This window comes from Hypanus sabinus, chromosome 23, assembly GCF_030144855.1.
Source record: "Hypanus sabinus isolate sHypSab1 chromosome 23, sHypSab1.hap1, whole genome shotgun sequence".
In the NCBI taxonomy this organism is placed as follows: domain Eukaryota; kingdom Metazoa; phylum Chordata; class Chondrichthyes; order Myliobatiformes; family Dasyatidae; genus Hypanus; species Hypanus sabinus.
The window spans coordinates 10,320,214-10,344,404 of record NC_082728.1 but is presented as its reverse complement, the minus strand read 5'-3'; the positions used below and the strand labels follow the sequence as shown (position 1 = coordinate 10,344,404).

At 42.9% G+C, this 24,191-nt stretch overlaps 2 protein-coding genes across 8 annotated transcripts in view; both read left to right on the top strand.

The window, feature by feature from the left end:
• Positions 1–15,991, top strand: part of hgs (hepatocyte growth factor-regulated tyrosine kinase substrate) — a 62,485-nt gene extending 46,494 nt beyond the window's left edge. For all 7 annotated transcript variants that reach the window (XM_059948358.1, XM_059948357.1, XM_059948364.1 and 4 more), the window contains 4 exons: positions 257–390; positions 1,253–1,366; positions 10,675–10,770; positions 13,887–15,991. In XM_059948358.1, the coding sequence (XP_059804341.1) occupies positions 257–390; positions 1,253–1,366; positions 10,675–10,770; positions 13,887–13,991 (449 nt within the window). In that variant the 3' untranslated portion in view covers positions 13,992–15,991. The remainder of the gene's footprint in view (positions 1–256; positions 391–1,252; positions 1,367–10,674; positions 10,771–13,886) is intronic.
• A 1,434-nt stretch (positions 15,992–17,425) lies between these two features.
• The window catches only part of mrpl12 (mitochondrial ribosomal protein L12), a 43,844-nt gene continuing 37,078 nt past the window's right edge, over positions 17,426–24,191 (top strand). The window contains exons 1-2 of the mRNA XM_059948369.1: positions 17,426–17,575; positions 22,135–22,321. Of these exons, the coding sequence (XP_059804352.1) occupies positions 17,526–17,575; positions 22,135–22,321 (237 nt within the window). The 5' untranslated portion in view covers positions 17,426–17,525. The remainder of the gene's footprint in view (positions 17,576–22,134; positions 22,322–24,191) is intronic.

Sequence of the window (24,191 nt, the reverse complement as noted above, 5' to 3'; positions counted from 1 at the left end):
TGGAGGGCTTCACCCGTGATGGACTGGGCTGTGTCCACCACTTTCTGAAGACTTTTCCATTCCTGGACATCGGTGTTTACATTCCAGGCTGGGATGCAACCAGTCAGGTTACTCTCCACTATGAATCCATCGAAGTTTGTCAAAGTATGGTTCACTTACTCTTCCCTTCAGCATGCTCCCCATTCTGTGGCATTGAACATATTTTCTGATGTGAGTACAGTTATTGTGAGGTTTATGCAATTCTTGTGCACCTTAGATCCAAACATGGTGAATCCGTATATGTACCAGGCCGCAGCCCCAACCAACCAGACCTCCCAGCAAGCCCAGGCAGTACCCACGACAAACACCGGATATTCCAACTACCAGCCTACCCCCACGCAGAACTACCAGGTGGGTTGCATCGAACATCCCTGTCGCGGATCCGGGTAACTGACTGCTGGTATAAAATGTGTTTTCTCCCCTCTGTGTTCACACTGAGTCTGGTTCCTTTCTCACGTGCGCCCCTCCATTCTGTGTTTGGTGTGGGGGTTTTTGGTGATCAGTATTGTTCCCTGGTTGATGTTGTAATGAACAGCTTCAGCTCCACACTGTACAGTTGTGTGCCCTGTATGTAATCTATGTTGCATAACGTTTCATTTCATTGCCACACAGCAGGCCATTCAGTCCACTGGATCCATGCTGGCTCATGGTGCGCTTCCTAACCCACAATTTTCCCTCCAATGCTCTCCCTGTTCCCATGAATTCCTACTGGATATTTCTCAGCAGGGACTCCGAGGAAAGATGAAGGTTCACTATTTATTAATTGATGGCAAGATCTCTGTTATCACTGAAGAACAGCTCAATAAGTGGAATCCACTGCAGATGCAATAGTGTAGGAATAGGGTGTGCTCGTTTTCTGTGTATATATGTGTGTGAGCTTGTTGGTGTAGCAGGTAGCACCAGCGATCACTGTCCGGGGTTCCATTCCCATTACTGTCTGTAAGGAGTTTGCACGTTCTCCCCATGACTCTGTGGGTTTCCTCTTGGTGCCCTGTTTTCATCCCACATTCCAAAGACATACAGGTTAGGGTTAGTAAGTTGTGGACATGCAAATGGGGCAGCACTTGCGGGCTGCCCCCAGCACGTTTGCTCAGACCCGTGTTGATCATTGACTCAAAACGTACAGTGAAGTGCATCATGTGACAGGTAAAGCTTATCTGGTGGTGGTGTTCATATTGTTTCAGCTTGCTAAAATGAGCGGCTTCTATTGCAGAATGTGGTGTCCCAGGCACAAAACATGCCGGCTCTTCCCCAGTCTCAGTCGGGCGGACTAGGTTACATGGGATCCCAATCTGTTCCGATGGGCTACCAGCCGTATAACATGCAGGTAGGAACATAACACTGTTCTCCATATTCATCATATCTTTGTGTTTGTAATCAAAGGCCAGTGATTGCAAATTCCCTGTCCCCAAAGCCTAATACATAGAACGTAAGACCATAAGATATAGGAGCAGAATTAGGCCGTTTAGTTCATCAAGTCTGGTACACCATTTCATTGTGGTTGATCCTTTTTCTCCTTGGAATCTCCTGCCTTCTCCCCGTATCCTTCCATGCCTTGACTAGTCAAGAATCTATCAACCTTTGCCTTAAATCTACCCAGTGAGTTGGTCTCCACAGCTTCCTGTGGCAACAAAATCCACAGACTCACCACACTCTGGCTAAAGAAATTCCTCTTCATTCTAAAAGGAGACCCCTCTATTCTGAGGCTGTCTTCTGGTCTTAGACTTGCCCACCACAGGAAACATCTTCTCCACATCCACACTATTGATGCCTTTCAACATTTGATAGGTTTCAGTGAGATCTCCCCCACATCATTCTTCTGAATTTGAGTGAGTACAGATCCAGAGCCATCAAACACTCCTCACATGAGAAGCCTTTCAGTGCCAGAATCATTCTCATGAATCTCCTTCAAACCCTCACAGTGTCAGCACATCCTTTCTTAGATAAGGGGCCCAAAACTGCTCACAGTACTCCAAGTGGCTCTTCGGGGTTTCAAGATGGCGACGTAGACATCTGCCTTCGGGCGCTCTTCATTTTTAAACTATAATCTCCCTTTAATCAAATCTTTTCGTACTTAATTACATGGGTTGATACTCACGATTTACTTCTTTTTTAAAATAATACTTGATTTAATCTTTTCAAACTTAAAATGTCTGTATCTAAGAAATCGTCTAAAGACCCCCCCATCTCTTGAGGCAATCTCCAGTCTTCTGGATACTAAACTGGATACTAAATTTGCAAGTCTGGAAAATAAGCTTACTGCGAAAATGTCTGAGCTTGAAGAAGTCATTAGATCGTTTGATACCAAGCTTCAATCGCAGGCAGCAGATATTGAACGGCATGAAGAAAAGTTTGCGGCTCTTGACAAGTTAATTTGTGAGAAAATACGTACTATTGAAACTTTGGAGGAGAAGTTACGGTCGACCGTTAAAATAGTGGAGCAGAGTAAGTTTAAAATCACCGATCTTGAAAACCGATCTCGCAGACAAAACTTGCGAATTATCGGATTTCCTGAAAATGTTGAGTCTGGTGACTTAACTGAATATTTCTCTAACTTATTGTGGGAAATTTTCAGTGAGGACGCTTTGTGGGCTAAACCTACTATTGATCGTGCCCACAGAGTTTCGAGATTTTCGATCTCGAGAGATAAGCCACGAGCTGTGATTGTTCGCCTCCATTATCCTCGGGAGGAAGAGCTTTTAATCCGATTAGCTCGTCAGAAAGGTATGATTTCTCACAGAAACAACAAGTTTTGTATCGTACAAGATTATTCATTTGATGTGATGAAGGCGAGAATCGCTTTTAAACCAGTGATGGCAGAGATTCATTCGATTGGACTTAAACAAGCTTTAAGATACCCAGCGAATCTCAGAATTACGTTGAGTGACAACAGTCAGCGCTTCTTTAATACTCCGGAAGAAGTGAAGAAATTCGTTGAAGAATATCGGTCTTCTAGTACAAGTTGAACTATGTGTTATGTTGAAGAATTTTTGGGGAGAAGATGCCATTTCGTTTTGGGCTTTAACTTATGAAGCTGCGGTATAGCTTTTTACTTTGGTCTGTAGACCTGGTTTTTTTTATTATCATGGTTTATAGATGCTCTTCTAATTTTACTATAATGGTTTTCTTTTTCTTAATTTTTTTTCTTCTGAATTGGATATACATGTTAATACTCTGTAATAATGATTTATTTTTTAAGATGTCGTTTCTTCCTCCCATAAGACTTTGCTTTCCGTAAGCATTTATTTGCTTGTACTTGAAAATGGGACGAAGGTTTTGGATTTTTGGACCTTTTTTTTTATATATTGTAGTGATTATTGAATCCTTTTTAATCCTTTTTTGATGACCTTTTTTTAATAGATTGGTGAATTTACATTTATATTCTGTAATATGGTTTTTTCAAAATGTCGTTTCTTCTTCCCATAAGTCTTTGTTTTTGAAACGTCATTTTCTTGTATCTGAATATGGGATCTTTTTTTAAAGGCATATTACACTATTTTAAACTTTAATGTTTATCCTTTTTTATTAATGTTCTTTTGCTTTATTATATTATTTTTTCACTTTGATTGATATATTCTTTCTTTTTACAACCCTGTATTTATATCTGGGTGTTATATAGTCTTTTTTTTTCTTTTCATGAAGTTGCCATCTTGAAATGGGGGTAATATTATTATTAGTTTGTGCGCCTGCCGCTTGGCTTTTTATCATGGGGTTGGGATCTTTTTTCACGCTTTTGCTTTTTATTTTTTTGCTTTTAGTTTATGGGCCGAGTTTAGATTATTAATATTGTTGAAGTGTCATGTTCTCCGGTTGCTCCTGAATCATTTTTCCTTCTTCCTGAATTATGGGTTATGTATCTTTTTAACCTTTTATGATATATACAATTAGTATTGGCATGATGGATAAGTCTATTAATTTTATCTCTTGGAATACTAATGGTTTAAATCATCCGATTAAACGTAAAAAAATATTTAAAGTATTCCATAGACTAAATGCTAATATTATTTTTGTACAGGAGACCCATATTAGGAGGGAGGATAATCAACGCTTTTTTAGGTTCTGGAAGGGTCAACAATTTCACTCGAATTGTACCGCCAAAATTAGGGGTGTGTCTATTTTTATAGACCCCTCAATTTCGTTCACACATCATGAAATTATTTCTGATCCACAGGGCAGATTTTTGTTGATAACTGGCTCACTTTTTAATCGAAAAGTGGCTCTAGTTAATATTTATGCTCCAAACTTTGACTGCCCTGAATTTTTTAAACGTTTATTTACTTCCCTCCCTTATCTAAATGAATATATGCTGATAATGGGTGAAGATTTCAACTGTTGTCTGAATCCTTCGATGGATAGATCTAAACCTATTTGAATTCTTCCGAATAGATCAGCCTTACTTATTAATTCCTTTATGGTTGATTCGGGAATTACTGAAATATGGCGGTTTTTGAACCCAAAAGATAGAATTTTCGTTTTTTTCACATGTTTATCACAGTTATTCTAGAATTGATTATTTCCTTATTGATCATCGTTTATTAACAGATGTTACTGATTGTAAGTATGACTCTATTGCCATTTCGGATCATGCACCTTTGAAGTTATCTATCAAGATTTTGGACTCTTTCAATAATACTAGATCTTGGAGACTTAACGCTACTTTACTTCAAGATCCAGAATTTATCACCTTCATAAAACAGCAAATTGACTTGTTTTTTCAACAAACTATACCGAAGAGATTGACAGAGGAATACTTTGGGACTCTTTTAAGGCTTTTATCCGTGGACAAATTATCTCATATTCCGTCGGTAAAAGAAAACAAAGATATTTAGATATTGCTTTATTAGTGGATAAAATTAAAGAAATTGATAAGATTTATTCCGTGACTCCTACCAAAGAACTCCATAAGAAGAGAGTTGAGCTTCAAATGGAACATAGTTTATTATTATCTTCTTCAATTGAGAATCAATTAATTAAGACTAAGGCTCAATTTTATATTCATAGTGACCGAACTGGTAAATTGTTAGCTAACCAATTAAAAGCTATTTCGACTAAGCGACAAATTATTAAAATTCGTAAACAAGACGGTAATATGACTACTGATCATAAAGAAATTAATAATACTTTCCAAGATTTTTATAAATCTTTATATCAATCAGAATTTGATGGCGATATATCCATGATGGATAATTTTTTTAACAATTTGAATATTCCTAAACTGACAGATGAAGATCGGAGCTTGTTCGATGCTCCTATTTCTATGGCTGAAATAGGAGAGGCTATCTCATCAATGAACTCAGGGAAAGCTCCTGGTCCTGATGGTTATAGAATTTTAAAAAATTTTTTCTTCTTTGCTTTCCCCTTGGTTATGTGAAATCTTTAATGATGCATTTACTAAGAAGAGACTACCCCAGTCTTTTTATGAAGCTACTATCTCTCTAATTCTTAAAAAAGATAAGTATCCTACTCTTTGTGCATCTTATCGTCCTATATCGCTATTAAATGTAGACTCTAAGATTCTTACAAAAATTTTAGCTTTTAGATTAGAAAAGTTACTATCACAAATTATTTCAGAAGACCAAACTGGTTTTATTAGGAACCAGTATTCCTTTTTTAATGTTAGAAAATTGATTAATATAATTTACACTTCTTCACCCACAACCTCAGAATGTGTTATTTCATTAGATGCTGAAAAAGCTTTTGATAGAGTTGAATGGATATACTTATTTAATGCCTTGAGAAATTTTAATTTTAGTCCTAATTTTATAACATGGATTAAATTAATATATTATAAACCTGTTGCTTCTGTTCTTACAAATAATTACAGATCCTCTTTTTTTCAATTATCTTGTGGTACGAGACAAGGTTGTCCCTTAAGTCCTTTATTATTTAATATTGCATTAGAACCTTTAGCCATTGCTATTCGTGAATCCCCTAATATTTTTGGTATTACCTGTAATGAGAAGTTATACAAGTTATCACTTTATGCTGATGACTTGTTGTTATATATTTCTGATCCTGACAGGTCTATTCCCGCTATTTTATCCTTGTTGGTTCAATTTGGTAGTTTTTCTGGTTATAAACTAAACTTGGATAAGAGTGAATTGTTCCCTTTAAATGCGCAAACTTTATTGAATGACAGGATACCATTTAAAGTTGTTACTGATAACTTTATTTATTTAGGTATAAAAATGACTAAGAAATATAAAGATTTATTCAGATTGAATTTTTTACCTATGCTTCATCAAATTCAACAACTTACTACAAGATGGTCTCCTTTATCCTTATCATTAGTTGGCCGGATTAATGCTATTAAAATGATTTTACCAAAATTTTTATATTTATTTCAAGCCTTACCAATTTTTATTCCTAAATCTTTTTTTGATAACATTGATTCAAAAATTTCCTCATTTGTGTGGCAAAATAAAAACCCCAGGTTAAGTAAAAGGCAGTTACAAAAATCTGAAAAAGATGGTGGTTTAGCTTTACCTAACTTTAGATTTTACTATTGGGCGAATAATATTCGAAACTTAATATATTGGAAATTAGATTTGGATTCACCATTGTGCCCACACTGGGTAAATTTAGAATGCAATGATGCACAGGGATATTCTCTATTCTCCGTTCTTGGTTCTTCTCTTCCTGCTGATTTAGTTAAATTCAATAAACAGATATCCAACCCTGTTGTCAAACATACATTACGAATTTGGTTTCAATTTCGTAAGTTTTTTACTCTGAAAAACTTTGTTCTTGATAGCCCTATCTTACTTAACTTCTTTTTTAAAACTTCTTTGACAGATCAAGCTTTTAGCATATGGAAAAGGAAAGGTATAAAATGTTTTCGTGATCTTTTTTTTGAAGGTAGTTTGATGTCTTTCGACCAACTTTCCAACAAATTCAAGTTACCTAAATCTAATTTTTTTAGATACTTACAAATCAGAAATTTTTTACATAAAGTTCTACCAACCTTCCCCAATTCAACTTTGATAGATTTTTCAGATATGATTTTTACCTTGAATCCTTGTCAAAAGGGATTAGTGGCTCTTATTTATAACATGATTATGAAGATACAACCAGAAATATCAGGTAGAATTAAACAAGAATGGGAAAAAGAACTTCAATATAATATATCAACAGAAAAATGGGAAAAAATTCTACAAATGGTTAATTCTTCTATATGTGCTAAACATGCTTTAATACAATTTAAAGATAAGCTTGCTCAATTCTATTCTCATATTAACCCTCAATGTGACAGATGTCATTCAGATGTGGCTTCATTGACCCACATGTTTTGGTCATGTCCCACTTTACATAACTATTGGAAGGACATATTTGCTATTATTTCCTCAATTTGGAATATCGATTTACAACCTCATTTTATTACTGCAATTTTTGGTATACCAAATGAGGACGGTAACCGGTTTTCCCCTTCAATTAGACGAATGATTGCCTTTGTAACATTAATGGCCAGAAGGTCTATATTACAAAATCGGAAAGAAGTAAATCCTCCTACCACGTTTCAGTGGTTCTCTCAAACTATTTCTTATCTGAGCTTAGAAAAAATTAGAAGCACTATTTTTGACTCATCAATTAAATTTGAAGAAACTTGGGGACCGTTCATTCGACATTTTCGTATGAATTAATTTGGTCTCTTCCAGACTTTTTCTCTTTTAATTCTTGTTCTGGTATGGAGTTCCGGAGTTTTTGACATTATCATATACATATAAACTGTTATTATTGCCCATGTTAGTTTAGTTTAGGTTTAATTTTTTTTCAATATATATTCTTTTTTCTTGTATTTTTTAAAAAAAAAATTTTCTTTTGACGATTATTCTTATTCTTTTGCATGTTTAATTAATATAGGTTAGATTGATTAATGTACTGTTTTTTTTGCTGATATTTTAATAAGATATTGTTATTAATTCAACTTTAAGTCTAATGCACTCATAACCTATTCAATATTACGATGTTTTTTGTATATGAAATTCAATAAAAAGATTGAAAAAGAAAGAAAGAAAGTACTCCAAGTGAGGTCTCATTAGAGGCTAATAAAGCCTCAACATTACATCCTTGGTTTTATATTCTAGTCCTCTTGAAATGATTGCTAATATTGCATTTGCTTTCCTCATCATCGACTCAACCTGCAAACGAAGCTTCAGGGAATCCTGCATGAGGACTCCCAACTCACTTTGCAGCTCGGATTTTTGAATTTCTCTCAAATAGCCTACCCCTTTATTCCTTCTAGCAAAGTGCATGACCATACACTTCCCAACACTGTATTCCATCTGCTGCTGCTTTGCCCATTCTCTTAATTTCTCCAAGTCCTCTGCAGCCTCTCTACTTCCTCAACACTACATGCCCCACCACCTATCTTCGTGTCATCCACAAACTTGGCCACCAAGCTATCAATTCTGTCATCTAAATCATTGGCATATAACATAAAAAGAATTGGTCCCAACATAGACACCTGTGGAACACCACTAGTCACCAGCAATCAACCAGAAAAAAACTCCCTTTATTCCCACTTTTTGCCTCCTGCCAATCAGCAATGTTCTATCCATGTTAATATGTTTCCTGTAATATCATGGGCTCTTAACTTCTTAAGCAGCCTCGTGTGTGGCACCTGTCAAAGGGTGCCTGAAAATCCAAGTACACAACATCCACCAATTCTCCTTTGTCTAACCTGTTTGTTGTTTCTTCAAAGAATTCCAACAGGTTTGTCAGAGGAGATTTGCTCTTAAGGAAACTTTGCTGACTATTTTATCATATGCCTCCAAGTACCCCAAAACCATCAACTACAGCACCATCCCTACCACTGAGGTCAGACTAACTGGCCTATAAATTCCTTTCTTCTGCCTCCTTCCCCTCGAGTGGAGTGACTTTTGCAATTTTCCAGTCTTCTGGAACCATGCCAGAACCTATTGATTCTTGAAAGACTATTATTAATGCCTCTACAATCTCTTCAGCCACCTCTTTCAGAACTTTGGAGTGTACAGAGTGAACTCTGGTGACTTATCTACCTTCAGATCTTTCAGTTCCCCAAGAACCTTCCCTCTAGTTATGGTAACTTCACACACTTTATGACCCCCAAACCTCTCGAACTTCCATCATACTGCTAGTGTCTTCCACAGTGAAGACTGATGCCAAATACTACTTCAGTTCATCAGCCATATCCTTGTTCCCCTTTACTAAGTCTCCAGCATCATTTTCCAGTGATTCAATATCTATTCTCGCCTCACTTTTACACATAATATATCTGAAGAATCTTTTGGTATTCTCTTTAATATTATTGGCTAACTTGCCTTTATATTCCATCTTTTCCTTCATTATGACTTTTTTTTAGTTGCCTTCTATTGGTTTTAATAAGCTTCTCAATCCTCTAACTTCCCATTAATTTGCCATATTATATGCCCTTTCTTTGGCTTTTATGTTGTCTTTGACTTGCCAGCCACGGTTCCATCTTCCTGCCTTTAGGATATTTCTTATTCTTTGAGATGTATTTATCTTGCACCTTTCGAATTGCTTCCAGAAAATATAGACATTGCTGTTTTGCCAACATCCCTGCTAGTGTTCCCTTCTAATCAATTTTGGCCAGCTGCTCTCTCATACTTCTGAAATTCTCTCTGCCCCACTGTAATATTGATATATCTGACTCTAGCTTCTCCTTCTCAAACTGCAAGGTGAATTATAGGTTCCTTTACCTTAAGCTCTCTAATCAATTCCGATTCATTGTACAGTACCAAATCCAGACTAGCTGACCCCATAGTGGGCTCAATGTCAAGCTTCTCGAAAAAGCCATCTCATAGCCTTAGAACACTACAGTATAGTACAGGCCCTTCAGCCCATGATGTTGTACCAACCTTTTAACCTACTACTTTTAAACAACCTTTTAAACTACACACCAGGAGGAACACTGTTAATACTCTGCAAATGTTAATGCATCCCCTTCTGGAAGTATTTGCTGAAAAGAATACCTGAGGTTTGAGTAGCTCCAAATGTCAACTCAAGTTCTGTAAGGATCACTTTTTGTTTTGTCTGTTTTAAATGAGTTTCTTGGGGCTCTGGGCTCATATTCACTGTAGTTTGGAAGAATAACAGGGGGACCTATCAAATATTGCAAGGTCTAGATGGAGTAGATGTGGAGGGGATATTTCCTATAGTGGGAGAGTCTAGGACCAGAGGGCACAGATGGAGTAGATGTGGAGGGGATATTTCCTATAGTGGGAGAGTCTAGGACCAGAGGGCACAGCCTCAAAATAAAAGTACATTCCTTCAGAATAGAGAGATAAGGAGGTTTTTTTTAGCCAGAGGGTGGCGAATCTGGAATTCATTGCCACAGATGACTGTGGAGGCAAATCATTGGGTATATTTAAAGCAGAGGTTGTTAGGTTCCTGATTAGTAAGGTATAAATGTTGGTGAGGTAGGGTTGAGAGGGTAATAAATCAGGCACGACGGAATGGAAGAGCCAACTGGATGGGCCGAATGGCCTGATTCTGGTGTCTTATGGTCTTACTAAAATACCTCTGACTCTGTATAGGTGTGTGGAAACCCTTTCATCCTTTATCACCCTAGCCTGTGGTTGCAGTGCGTGTGTGTAGGTATTTAGTTCTGTTCATTCCCTTGTTGTTTTCCTGCAGAATATGATGTCAGCCCTCCCACCTCAAGAAGCCTCCATGAGCAACCTGCCACCACAGCAACCTTACCTCCCGGCTCAGCAACCCATGTACCAGCAGGTAGGAACGGTGTTTCTCTGTCACCTGCTGGGGCAGCCTTGACTGGGGAAGAAAATGGTTTTGGGCAAGAGAAACAAGAGGAATGTGAGCAAAATTGGAGTTAGTTTATTATGGTCACATGTACAGATACATGGTGGAAATGTAAGTACACTGGGGTCGTACAAGGGATAAGCAGTGCTGGAATGGAGAATATAGTGTTACAGGTACGGAGAGGGTTCACTGCAAGGGCCGTTGAGCTAGACTGTGGGGTAGAGTGCACTTTGACAGAAGGAGTAAAGGGGTAGACTTGATAAGAGGCACAGATTGTGGTCAGCTAGCACTTTCTTCCCAACGCCAAAATGCCTAATATGCAAGGGCATAATTTTAAGGTGATTGGTGGAAAATATAGGGGGATAATATATATGTCAGTATAAACGTCAGCCTTTAACTCAGTCAGAGAAAAACTCAAGAGACCACAGTTTTTCACTCGATCAACTTTCTTTATTGTATCTTGATCCGAGGAGAGGTCAGAGAGTCATGCTACACAGCATAACCCCGCTTTCCTCTGGTTACATCCTCAAATTACATTATTCTGATAGTTCATAGAAAAGGGTGCTTATTCCGTACATGGTGTGTGCATGAGCTGATCACACCAAGTTACATGCATAGTAAGGCATCGTGCTTTAATTTGCCAACACGAGGGAATCTGCAGATGCTGGAAATTCAAGCAACACACACAAAATGCTGGAGGAACACAGCAGGCCAGGCAGCATCTACAGGGAGAAGCACTGTGGACCTTTCGGGCCGAGAGGGTCTTGGTGTGTTGTGCTTTAATTTCATTGGTTGATTCAATATGGCCTCGGCTGAGCGTGCATCTGCGTGCAAGAGACGAGCGGTATAGCTAGCAATCACAGTTTAACTTCTGCAGCTACGAAAGGGACACATTTAACCACAAGGCTACAAAAGTTCTTTCGCGAGCACGGCAGTTACAGGTGCCTGGCATGATCATTTCAATTCTTGTTTCAAGCAGCACATACCAGTGGCCATGCTCTGTGCCCTTACTCACCCCAACCCTAACCTATTAACCCTTACCCTACCATATCCTTTACTATTTCTACCTCCTCATACCTTGTACACATGCTCATCAGAGGTATACTTATATATATACACACACACTGCATATATTATGTACCTACCACAGAGAGTTGTAGGTGTATGGATCCCACTGCCAGGGGTGGTGGTAGAGGCAGATACATTAGGGACATATAAGAGACTCTTAGATAGTCACATGGATGACAGAAGAAAGGTCGGCACAACGTTGTGGCCAGAGTAACTGTATAATGCTGTGCAGTTCTATAGTTTGTTTTCTGAATAGAGAGTGAATTCAGAAATCAGATGTACAACAGGATTTGGGGATCCCAGGGCAGGATTCTCTAAATGTTAACTTGCAGGTTGATTCAGTAAAACGGAAGGCAAATGAAAAATAAAGTGTGTACCTTAGAAAATAAATGATCATCTGGCCTTACAAATCCCTAATCATAATCTTAGATCCATGAATACTGGCTTGCTTTGTGTTCATAGAGCCAAGCGTATAAGTACTGGTGATGTGGCCTTTTGCCTCTCCTACTCCAGAAATCTGGAATACTCTTCCAACTGAGATATGCCAGGCTTGTACATGGAGCATTTGAAAACATGTCTTAAAAACCTACTTATAGAATTACAGGCAGTCCCTGGGTTACGTACAAGTTCCGTTCCTGAGTCCGTCTTTAAGTGGGATTTGTACGTAAGCCGAAATCAGCCATGATCAAATGGCAGAGTAGACTCAATGGGCCGAATGGCTTCCGTGTCTAATGGTATGATTGTGAGGTTAAGAGTTCATTATTAACATTACAGAATATTAAAACTATGGGATGAAGAATATTTTTATGCAGGGAGCATTGATGGTGAGGATAATCGGATAGTCCAGTTCTGAGTACTGTGTAGAAGGTCTGGGGTGTGGAGGTGACAATAGACAATAGGTGCGGGAGTAGGCCTTTTGTCCCTTCGAGCCAGCACCACCATTCACTGTGATCATGGCTGATCATCCACAATCAGTACGCCGTTCCTGCCTTCTCCCCATACCCCTTGACTCCGCTATCTATAAGAGCTCTGGGGCAGAGCGTTCCATAGATCCACAACTCTCTGGGTGAAAAAGTTTTTCCTCAAACTTGATGGCCAAATAGTCTCCCACTGTGCCAACAGCTTTTCTGGTTGGCTGCCAGTGATGTGGTGTTCCACAGGAGTCGGTGTTGGGGCTATTTCTTTTCACGTTATAAGACTATAAGATATACAAGCAGAATTAACACACAAAATGCTGGACAAACTCTGAAGGAGGGTCTTGGCCCAAAACATTGTACTTTTTTCTATATATGCTACCTGGCCTGATGAGTTCCTCTGGCATTTTGTGAGTGTTGCTCAGATTTCCAGCATCTGCAGATTTACTCTTGTTCGTGTACGAGCAGAATTAGGCCATTCGGCCCATCGAGTCTGTTCCACCATTTCATCCATTTTCGCCCTTGGTCCCAATTTTCTGCCTTTTCCTCGTATCCCTTCATGCCGTGACTAATAACGAACTTGTCAACTTCTGCAATAAATATATCCGATGACTTGGCCTCCACAGCTGCCTGTGGCAACGAATTCCACAGATTCACTGCCCTGTGGCTAAAGAAATTCCTCCTCATCTCTGTTCTAAATGGACCTCCCTCTATTCTAAGGCTGTGTCCTCTTGTCTTAGACTCCCCCGACCATATGAAACATTCTCTCCACATCCACTTTTTTGCCGTCTTTGAACATTCGTTTATATGTCAATGATTTGGATGTCAGAATTGATGGCTTTGTGGCCACGTGTGCGGGTGATATGAAGATAGGTGGAGGGGCAGGTAGTGTTGAGGAAGCAGGGAGTCTGCAGAAGACTGAGAGAGTGGGCAAAGTGGCAGGTAGAATGTGTTACAGGGAATGTAGAGTGATGCATTTTGGTAGAAGGAATAAAGGGGAGCAAATTTGGAAATCAGAAGGTCAGAGGGAATTGTGGTCTTGTGGACCGTCCTGTGTTGTTCGTACCACTACGTCCTAATGCTGTCCTCTTTCCCCCACTACAGATGGGCCCCCCTGGAGCAGCCCAGCAGCAGCAATCACAGCCGCCGCCGCCACCACAGGTTCAGCAGCATTCCGGCTCCGAGGCACAGCTCATCTCCTTCGACTGAATCTCTCGCCAGGGGATGGAGGGGGTTGGGGGAGGGAGGTTCGTTTCATACTGCAGCCCCGCGCTGCCGGTTAGCTGTGAGGGGAGCTAGGGGAGGAAGGCTGGGGTCTGCGTGTGACACCACATGTTGCTTTTACATGCTGCCCCCCCCTTAACTTCCTCAACCGTGCAGAAAACGTGCCGAGGCTCGGATGCTGCCGACCCATCCCAGGCTGTACCGTGAGCCTTCCTGGTGTTTGACAGCTCAGAATTGAAACGTTCACTGTGGCTTGCCAGTTATCGAGAGTCTGCCTCGGATGCAAAGTTGAGAGTGCAGATTTGATCAGACCAGGCTTCCTCCTCGAGAGTGAGAAATACCCCCTCCTTTTCGTCCTGCCTCTGCTACTGATGCCCATTGGTAACTGTCGACACCTCCAGATATTTCATTCCACGTTATGGGAGCATGTCCCGTTTAGGTCCTTCAAACAAAAATAGCAGAACAATATGAATAAAATAGTGAATGGGCAGGCCTGGACCCCCTATTCCCCACACACGCATGTTTGCCCTTTCTTCTGACCACTTTAAGCTGCTTCATAAGAAAAAGGAGCAGAATTAGGCCATTCAGCCCATCGAGTCTGCTCTGCAATTACCTTGTTCTTCACAGAGGGTGTTCAGCTCACATTTTATTTCCATCCATCCCCTCTGCCCTCATCCCAACCCTGTGAACGAGGCCTGCCAAGGTGGCTGCTCTTGCTGCCCTTGGGCTGCTTCACAGTGATTCATTCAGAGCTGCTGCCGGTCGGAGCATGAGAGACATAACTGTTGTCTGCTTGTTGAGGAGGAGTAACTATGCCTCGGTAAAGGAGCTTAGTGTCTTGTAGAATGAGGCGGCTGAACCTTGTACAACGCAGATAGCTGGCACTAATGATCAACTCAAGGACAGCGCTCAGCTGCAGCCAAGCTCAACCTCTCATTCTATACGACATGATGCCTCCCACTGACGAGCTGCAGCGATCAGCTGAACACCAGCTGCTGCAAATCCGCTGGGGCCATGCCAGTTCCCATCGAATGTCAGGTGCAGCATCCTCCCATCTACGAACTGCTGGCAGATTCCTGTGTGTCAGCTGTTCTCTGCAGTAAAATACTGGGCGACGACACCTCGAATTGGTGTTCGGTGTCCCACCCGAGTATACTCTGGCGCCAAAACGCAGTGATCTGGGAGCCTGTGATGATTGTACTACCTGCGTCTCGACTGTCCCTTCTCTACACATCAAATGGGATGCCAAAAGCAAATGCTTCTATAATCCTGGTCATGTTGTCAGCGAAAGACAGAGTGATCGTGACAATTAGCGCGAGTTAATTCAGAATGCCTTCTGGCCATCCTTACGTTTATCTGCATTTATATGTGTGTCTGTCTCTTCAGAACCAAACAGAACGAAAGAATCAATCACCTTGAAAAGCAACACAATCCTTTGTCCTCAATAGCAGACGGACATTGTAATTGGCTATGTAGAGTAATGCTGAACCACCACATACTGTTCTCCCTGCTGGAGCCACAGGCACTTTACAGTGGAAACGAATGATCTCTGTGAACTGTCACTACATTCTAACTGGGTCTTGTATAATTAGGCTAACTTGATAACTTGAATCCATGTAGCTAATTGTATATTGTGCTGTCCCTCTGGTGTATATTCATGTTCTTTACAGCAAAGTCGCTAAAAATCTAATTTAAAGAACTCGGCTTCATTTAAAAGAAAAATGGTTTGCATGTTTAAAACAGGAGAATTGTTCATTTGCAGTATGTTAGTGTGCAGGAGAACTTGAATTCTTGTAGTTTGAAGGGAAATAGCTACAGATTTATCCTGCTAGTCATTAAGACATTTCACATGAATGTTCCTTTATACTATAAATGAAAGTCTCCTGTGCATTACTACTTTGCTTGGTATATTGCTGTTTGTTGAGCTCTTGTCTTTTTTTTCCCTAACTAATTTTAAAAACATATTTAATAAATTGTTTTCTTCACTTCCATGAAATCGTTATCTGCTTCAGAAACGTTTCTGCAGAATCTCATAAACATCAGAGATCCTGCAGATACAGAGCACACGCAAAATGCTGGAAGAACTCAGCAAGTCAGGCAGCATCTATGGAGAGGAATAAGCAGTCAACATTTAAGGAGGAGATTCTTCAGCAGGACTGGAAAGAAAGGGGACAGAAGTCAGAATAAGTAGGCGGGGTGAGGCGAAGGAACAAACTGCCTATTTCCTCGTTCTTCAGCCCTGCACCCCTTCCACTACCCCCTGATTCTGAATGGGAATATCTGTCATCTTAAAATCAGAATCACCGGCATACATCATCAAGTTTGTTAAACTTTGCGGTAGCAGAACAATGCAATCCATAACATAGGGGGGAAACCCATGAGTTACTGTATATCAAAGTAAAGTTAAATAAGTCGTGCAAAAATAAAGTAGGTAGTGTTTATGGGTTCAATGTCCATTGAGAAATCAAATGGCAGAGGGGAGAAGCTGTTCCTGAATTGTTGAGTGTGAGAGTTCAGGGCGTTGCTGCAAGAAAGGCAGGAGTGATAAAGTGAAAGGAAACAGCAAATGCCATCTTTTCAGACCGTGAACAGAAACAGCTTCCAACTTCGTACCAGGAACATTCTGCCATTGTACCTGAGTGGTAACCACAGACCGTGGCTATAGCTTTATCAATATTGTAAATCTGTCACAGTCTGGGACCATGATGGTGTGTGTTGAGGGGTTATGAAAGTTCCTCCTACTAATACCACCCATCCACTTTTCAGAATCAAACAGCACAGAGGTAAGCCCTATAAGCCCACCATGTCAATGCTAACAGCGAATATAAATCTCATTTGCCTACATTAGGCACATATCTACACCTTATCTGTCCCAAGTGCCATTCCAAATGTGTTTTAAATGCTGTATTTGTACTTTCCTCGACCACTTCCCCCGCAGCTCGTAACGAAAACCCACCACACTTTATTGGGTGTCAGGGTCAGGGACAGCAGGCAGGAAAATGGAGTTGATCGAATGCGGTGGAGCAGCCTCGATGGGGCTTAATGGTCTAAATCTGCTCCTGTCTTATGGGCTCATTTCTCACCGAAAGCACTGCGCTCTCTAGTTCTAGGCTTTCCTGCCCCAGGGTTAAATTCCAACTACATAAATTGTGTAAACCTCTCTAAGGTTGCCCCTCAGCCTCCTACACTGAGGGCCGATCCGATTTCTCCTCCTCTCTGCTTCCCTCCGTTCCCAGGTAACCTCATCCTCCCCGTAGTAACGGTGTCGGGAACAGGACTGAGCTCCCGGTCTCACAAACACAACCAGAAAGTGCTGGAAATTCAAAGCAACACACACAAGAAGACGTTTTAGGTCGAGACCCGAGCGCGGTTGATCAACACCCGGTCAAATCGATATTTTTGCCCCTTGCTTCCGGGTTCTTGTCAATAAAGTTGAGTGGAAGAGCGGCGGCGCGCTGCCTGCCGGGTAGGTGAGGCGCTGGAGGTCACGGCCCACGTGCCGCCGCCGTCGCCGGGGAGATGTTCGCCGCGCTGGGGAGAGTGTCCGGACCCGTCCGGGGAGTGCTCAGGTACGGGCCCGTCCGGCGGTGGGGGTGGTCAGCGGCGGGTCCTAGAGCCGGGAAAAGAGATCCGAGATCCTTCACCCACAGCGGGCCGGGCCGGGCCGGGCCGGTCCCGACTTCTCTTTCAAATCCGTCCCCGCTGGGAGGCTTCACCGGAACACGGTGGTCTCCCTCCCGGGCTCTGCGTCCCTGAGTTTACTCTTCCATCAGCAGAGGTTGCCTCCCGGAATACTGACACTCGGCTGCGGTTATTGCCCCTCATAGAGAGGTACTGCGCTGAAACAGGCCCTTTGGCCCATCTAGTCCATGCCGAAAGCATTTAAACTGCCTAATCCCATCAACCTGGACCGCAGCCCTCCATACCCCTCCCATCCAAACTTGTCTTAAACACTGAAACCGAGCTTGCATGCACCACTTGCGCGGGCAGCTCATTCGACACTCTCACCACCCTCTGAAGAGGTTTCACCATTGACCTCTGGCTGTAGTCCCACCCAACCCCAGTGGAAAAAGCCTGTTTCATTTACCCCTCATAACTTTGTATACCTCTATCAAATTTCCTCGCTGTCTTTTGCGTTCTAAGAAATGATACCCTAATCTATTCAGTCCTTCCTTATAATTCGGGTCCTCCACACCCAGCGACATCCGTGTAAACTTTCTCTGTACTCTTTCAACCTTATTTACATCTTTCCTGTCGGTAGGTGACCAAAACTGCCCACAATACTCCAGAGTAGGCCTCACCATCACCTTGTACAATTTCAGTATCCCATTTCCTGTCCTCAGTACATTGATTTATGAAGGCCATTATGCTAAAAGCTTATCCACCTGTGATGCCACCTTCAACGAATTATGGACCAGATCCCTTTGTTCTTCCACACTCCTCAGTGCCCTACCATTCACCGTACAAGACCTACCCTGGTTGGCCCTACGGAGGTGCAACACCTCACCATTTTTCCAGCTGATGCAGATCCCTCTGCAAGCCACGATTGTCCTCCTCGCTGTCCACTATGATGTTCTTGGAAGATATTTTTTTTTAAAACTGCAGGTGCTGGAAATCGGAAATAAAATAAGAAACCACTGGAAGTACGCAGGTCTAACAGAGTCTCAGAGTCAGATTAAATATGTGAAATTTGTTTTGTGGCTGCTGTATGTAATACAAGAAAACTCTATATTGCAGTAAAATAAATAGTATTAAAAAGAACAAAATAGGGAGGTAGTGTTCATGGGTTTGTTGTCCATTCAGAAACCTGATGCAGAGGGGAGGAAGTTCTTGCTGAAGCATTGAGTGTGTCTTCAAGCTCCTGTACTCTTCCCTGATGATGATCACAAGAAGAGGGCATGTCCTGTGTGGTGGTGATCCTTAATGGTAGATGCAGCCTGTTTGAAGATGTCCTCGATGCTGGGGGAGGGGCTAGTGCCTATGGCTGAGTTTGCAACTTTTGGCAGCTTTTTCGATCCTGTGCAGTGGGGGCCTCCATACCAGGTGGTGAATCAACCAGTTAGAATGCTCTCCACGGTCCATCTGTTGAAATTTGTGACATACAAAGTCCTCATGAAATATATTCACACTCTTTGTAACTGCATCGATATATTGTGCCCAGGATAGATCTCCAGAGATGTTGACACCCAGGAACTTGAAACTGCCCACCTTTCCAGTGCTGATCCCTCGATGAGGACTGGTGTGTGTTCCTTCGACTTCCTCTTCCTGAAGTTCACTATCAATTCTTTGGTCTTACTGATGTTGGGTGCAAGGTTGTTGTGACACCACTCAATCAGCTAATGTAACTCAGTCCTGTATGCCTCCTCGTTACCATCTGAAATTCTACCAGCAAATGTTTGTAATTGGCAAATTCATAGCTGCTGTTTGAGCTGTGCCTGGCTACACAGTCGTGTGTGTAAAGAGAGTAGAGCAGTGAGCTAGGCCTGCTTTCTTGAGGTGTGCCAGTGTTGATGGTCGGCGAGAAAGAGATGTTATTTCTGATCCACGCGGACTATAGCCGCCTGATGAGGAGTCAAGGGTCTGTTTGCAGAGGGAGGTACAGTGGCCCATGTTTTAGAGCTTGTTGATTAGAACTGAGGGTACGGTTGTGTTTAATGCTGAGCGGTAGTCAGTTCACAGCAGCCTGACGTAGGTACCACTGATCTAAGGCCGAGTGAGAGCCAGTGAGGTTGCATCTACTGTAGACCTATTGAGACAGGTAAATTGCAGCGGTTCCAAGTCCTTGCTGGAGTTGATTCTGGCCATGACCAATTTCTCAAAGCATTTCATCACATAGATGTTAGTGTCACTGGGAGATGGTCATTGAGGCAGCTCACACTGCTCTCGGGCATTGGTAAAATTGACACCCCTTTGAAGCAAATGGGAACTTCGGACTGCAGCAGAGAGAGTTTGAAGATGTCCTTGAACAATCCTATCAGCTGGTGGCACAGGTTTCCAGTGTCCTGCCAGATACACCATCAGTGCCTGGCGCCTTGCGAGGCTTCACCCTCCTGACATCAACTGCCAAGAGTTTACAGGGTCACTGGATGGTGCAAGGTTTCAGACAGATGTGGTTTCATTCTCCCTTTCAAAGTGAGCATAAGAGCCATTGATCTAGTGGGAATGGAGCATGTTAGATTTCCTTTGTAGGAAATAATGGCCTGCAAACCCTGCTGGAGCTGATGTGCATCTGATCCCATCTCTGTCCCCAATTGGAATTGTTTTCTCACAAATAGCCTTCTGACTTCATGCACAGAGCTAGATCTCCGGTCTGGGATGCCTCATATTGAGCCCTCAGCAAACGATGAGTCTCCTGGTTCATCCATGGCTCTTGGTTTGGGTATGCACAGATGTTCTGAAAGGCCCACACTCATCCACACAGGTCTTGATGAAGTCAGTGACAACTGTGTCGTATTCATTCAGATTTGCAGATGAATCCATTCCTCTGGCTCAAAGCGCTCCTCTGCTTTCCTTGACCGTACCTTCGTGGTCCCCACCACTAGTCTGCCTGTAAGCTGAGAGTAGAAATACAGCCAGGGGATCAGACTTTCCAAAGTGTGACCGTGGGATGTCATGGTAAGCGTTCTTGATTGCGGCCTAGCAGTGGTCGAGTGTGTTGGCTCCTTTGGTTCCACAGGTGGAAGTTGTTCAGACACTTATTCAAGTTGGTTTGGTTGAAATTTCCCACAATGATAGCGAACACACTAGGTTCTGCAGTTTCATCCCTGTTGACCCCGGTGTCCAGCTCCTCCAGTGCCTGCCTGACACTGGCCTGAGATGGAATGGACACCGTTTCCAGGATGGTGGCAGAAAACTCCCTCGGCGGTTAAAACGGGAGACATTTGACTGCTAGATATCCCAGATTGAGTAAGCAGGACTGAGACAGAGCCATCTCATCTGTGCACCACAGTTAGTTAATCATGAAGTGTATTCCACCTCCTCTACCATTAAAGACTGAGCTGTTCCATCTTTGCAGAGAATGCTGGTCGTCAGACTGCAACGCTGCATCTGAAATCAGGTTGGCAAGCTATTTTTCTGTAAAGTACATGGCATTCTCTGGTCCTGTAATCTTGACCTGAGGTCTTCAGTTGGATTGTACATTCACCATCTTTGAAAGTATTTCGGGTCCAGGACCCTTTGAGGCTTCTCAGTCACAATGGCCACGATAAGTCTACAGCAGATGTGATCTCACTGGCTGTCCGTTCAACCTTGGATCGCTTGGACGATGCTAGTACCTACATCGGGCTGCTGTTTATTGACTACAGATCAACATTCGACACAATCGTACCCTCAGTCCTAATTAAAGTTCCAAAAACTGGGCCTCTGTACCACCCTCTAAAACTGCTTCCTTGACTTCTTGCTGGACTACAATCAGTGTGGGTAGGAAATAAAATCTCCTCACTGACAATCAGCATTGGCGCACATCACGGATGCATGCTTAGCCCATTGCTCCATTCCCTCTACAGCCATGACTCTGTGGTTGGGAACAGCTCAAATGCCATCTATACATTTCCCTATGCCACATCTATTGTTGGCAGAATTTTGGATGGTGACGAGGAGGCGTACAGGAGCAAGAGAGATCAGCTGGTTGAGTGGTGTTGCAACAACGACCTTGCATTTAATGTCAGCAGAACCAAGGAATTGATTGTGAACTTCAGGAAGAGTAATTTGAGGGAACACACACCAGTCCAGTGGAAAGGGTGAGCAGTTTCAAGTTCCTGGGCATCAACATATCTGAGGATCTATTATCCTGGGCTGAGAATACTGATGCAGTTACAAAGAATCGTCTGCATCATACAACATGCAGATAACAGACAAATGACTACTTTATATTGCATTGAACTGCTGCCTCAAAACAAAATTCACGACATATTCCGGTGATGCTAAACCTGATTCTGATATAGTGTCTGGAACCTGAAACTTTGTCTTTCCTAACATGCTGCCTGACCAGTGTTTATCCTACATTTACTGATTCTTGTTTTCAGAATTACTCTTCCTGTAGAAAACAGTGGCTGCAGAGACCCCTTGGATCTCCCTGACCTCTGATATTCCCAAGTCAACAATCTGTTTCTGTCCGATCTTTTGACAGGCGAGAGCTGCAAACTTTTTGTGCCCGGCGAGCGCTGAGGACCAGTGGTTGCAAGCAGGATGATGCCCTGGCAACGCCGCCCCTCGACAACGCTCCCAGGGAGTACTCGCCAAAGATAAAACAGCTGGTACAGGAGATATCGGGTCTGACGCTCCTTGAGATCTCTGACCTCAACGATTTGCTAAAGGTATGTCCTGTCTGGCAGGCACCCTCTGAACCTGCCTTGCTAATCTGGTGTCCTCCGAATACGACACCAGCCAGGATCCAGCCCCAGAGAGTCTGCTGCAGCACGTACCTCAGAACGTCGGGCAGCTCTGTTTCATGGAAGTTAGCCTAACTCTATTACAGTACAATGACCGGGTTTCAGTTCTGCCGCTGTCTGAAAGGAGTTCGTGCATTCTCCCAGTGACCGTGTGGATTTCCTGCCACAAGATGACAAGTGGCTAAGGCACCATACATCTTTAAATGAGGGGCTTAATACAGAATGAGAAACCTTTACAACTCTCGCAATATTGGAGCTCTGGCGTATTGCGGGCAGTCTGATTATCAGGCTGGAGGGGGCGATTAAAGATATAGATTCATAGTGATGTAGCCTTCTCCCCGTGTCCATGGGTTCCTCCCACATTCCAAAGTACAAGGGGTGATTGATAACTTTGTGGCCTACGGTAGAAGGAGATGTTATTTCTAAATTCACAAATCGGATTTGGGAGCCCTAGTGCAAGATACCCGTAAGGAAGGGTGAAGATTCAGCAGGCAACGTAAGCATTCATTTTGAGAGGACTAGAATATGAAAGCGAGGAAGTAATGTTGAGGGTTTATGAGGCAATGGTCAGGCTACCTTTGCTGTATTGTGAGTAGTTTTGGGGCCCCTTGTTCAAGAAAGGATGCACTGGCATTGGAAAGGGTCCAGAGGAAGTTCATGAGAATGATTGCGGGAATGAAAGAGTTAATGTTGAGGGGTGTTTGATGGCTCTAGGCCCATATTTGTGGAGTTTAGAATGAGGGGGGAATCTCATTAAAACCTATCGAATATTTATTTTTAAATTAATGAGACACAGCATGGAATAGACACTTTGAGAAGCACAACCCGGCAATCGCCAACTTAATCCGAGCCTAATCACAGGACAATTTACATTAACAAGTTAACCTACCATCCGGTAGGTCTTTACACTGTGAGAGGAAACCACACAGCCATAGGGGAACGTACAAACTCTTTACAAGCAGCGGCAGGAACGTACAAACTCCGTACGGGCAGAGGCAGGAACGTACAGACTCCCTACGGGCAGAAGCAGGAACGTACAGATTCCGTACAGGCAGAGGCAGCAACGTACAGACTCCGTACGGGCAGAGGCAGGAACGTACAGACTCCCTACGGGCAGAGGCAGGAACGTACAGACTCTGTACGGGCAGAGGCAGGAAAGTACAGACTCCGTACGGGCAGAGGCAGGAACGTACAGACTCCCTACGGGCAGAGGCAGGAACGTACAGACTCCGTACGGGCAGAGGCAGGAACGTACAGACTCCCTACGGGCAGAGGCAGGAACGTACAGACTCCGTACGGGCAGAGGCTGGAACGTACAAACTGCTTACAGGCAGAGGCAGCAACGTACAGACTCCCTACGGGCACAGGCAGGAACGTACAAACTGCTTACGGGCAGAGGCAGGAACGTTCAAACTGCTTACGGGCAGAGGCAGGAACGTACAGACTCCCTACGGGCAGAGGCAGGAACGTACAGACTCCCTACGGGCAGAGGCAGGAACGTACAAACTCCTTACGGGCAGTGGCAGGAACGTACAGACTCCGTACGGGCAGAGGCAGGAACGTACAGACTCCCTACGGGCAGAGGCAGGAACGTACAAACTCCCTACGGGCAGAGGCAGGAACGTACAGACTCCCTACGGGCAGAGGCAGGAACGTACAGACTCCCTACGGGCAGAGGCAGGAACGTACAGACTCCCTACGGGCAGAGGCAGGAACGTACAAACTCCTTACGGGCAGAGGCAGGAACGTACAAACTCCTTACGGGCAGTGGCAGGAACGTACAGACTCCCTACGG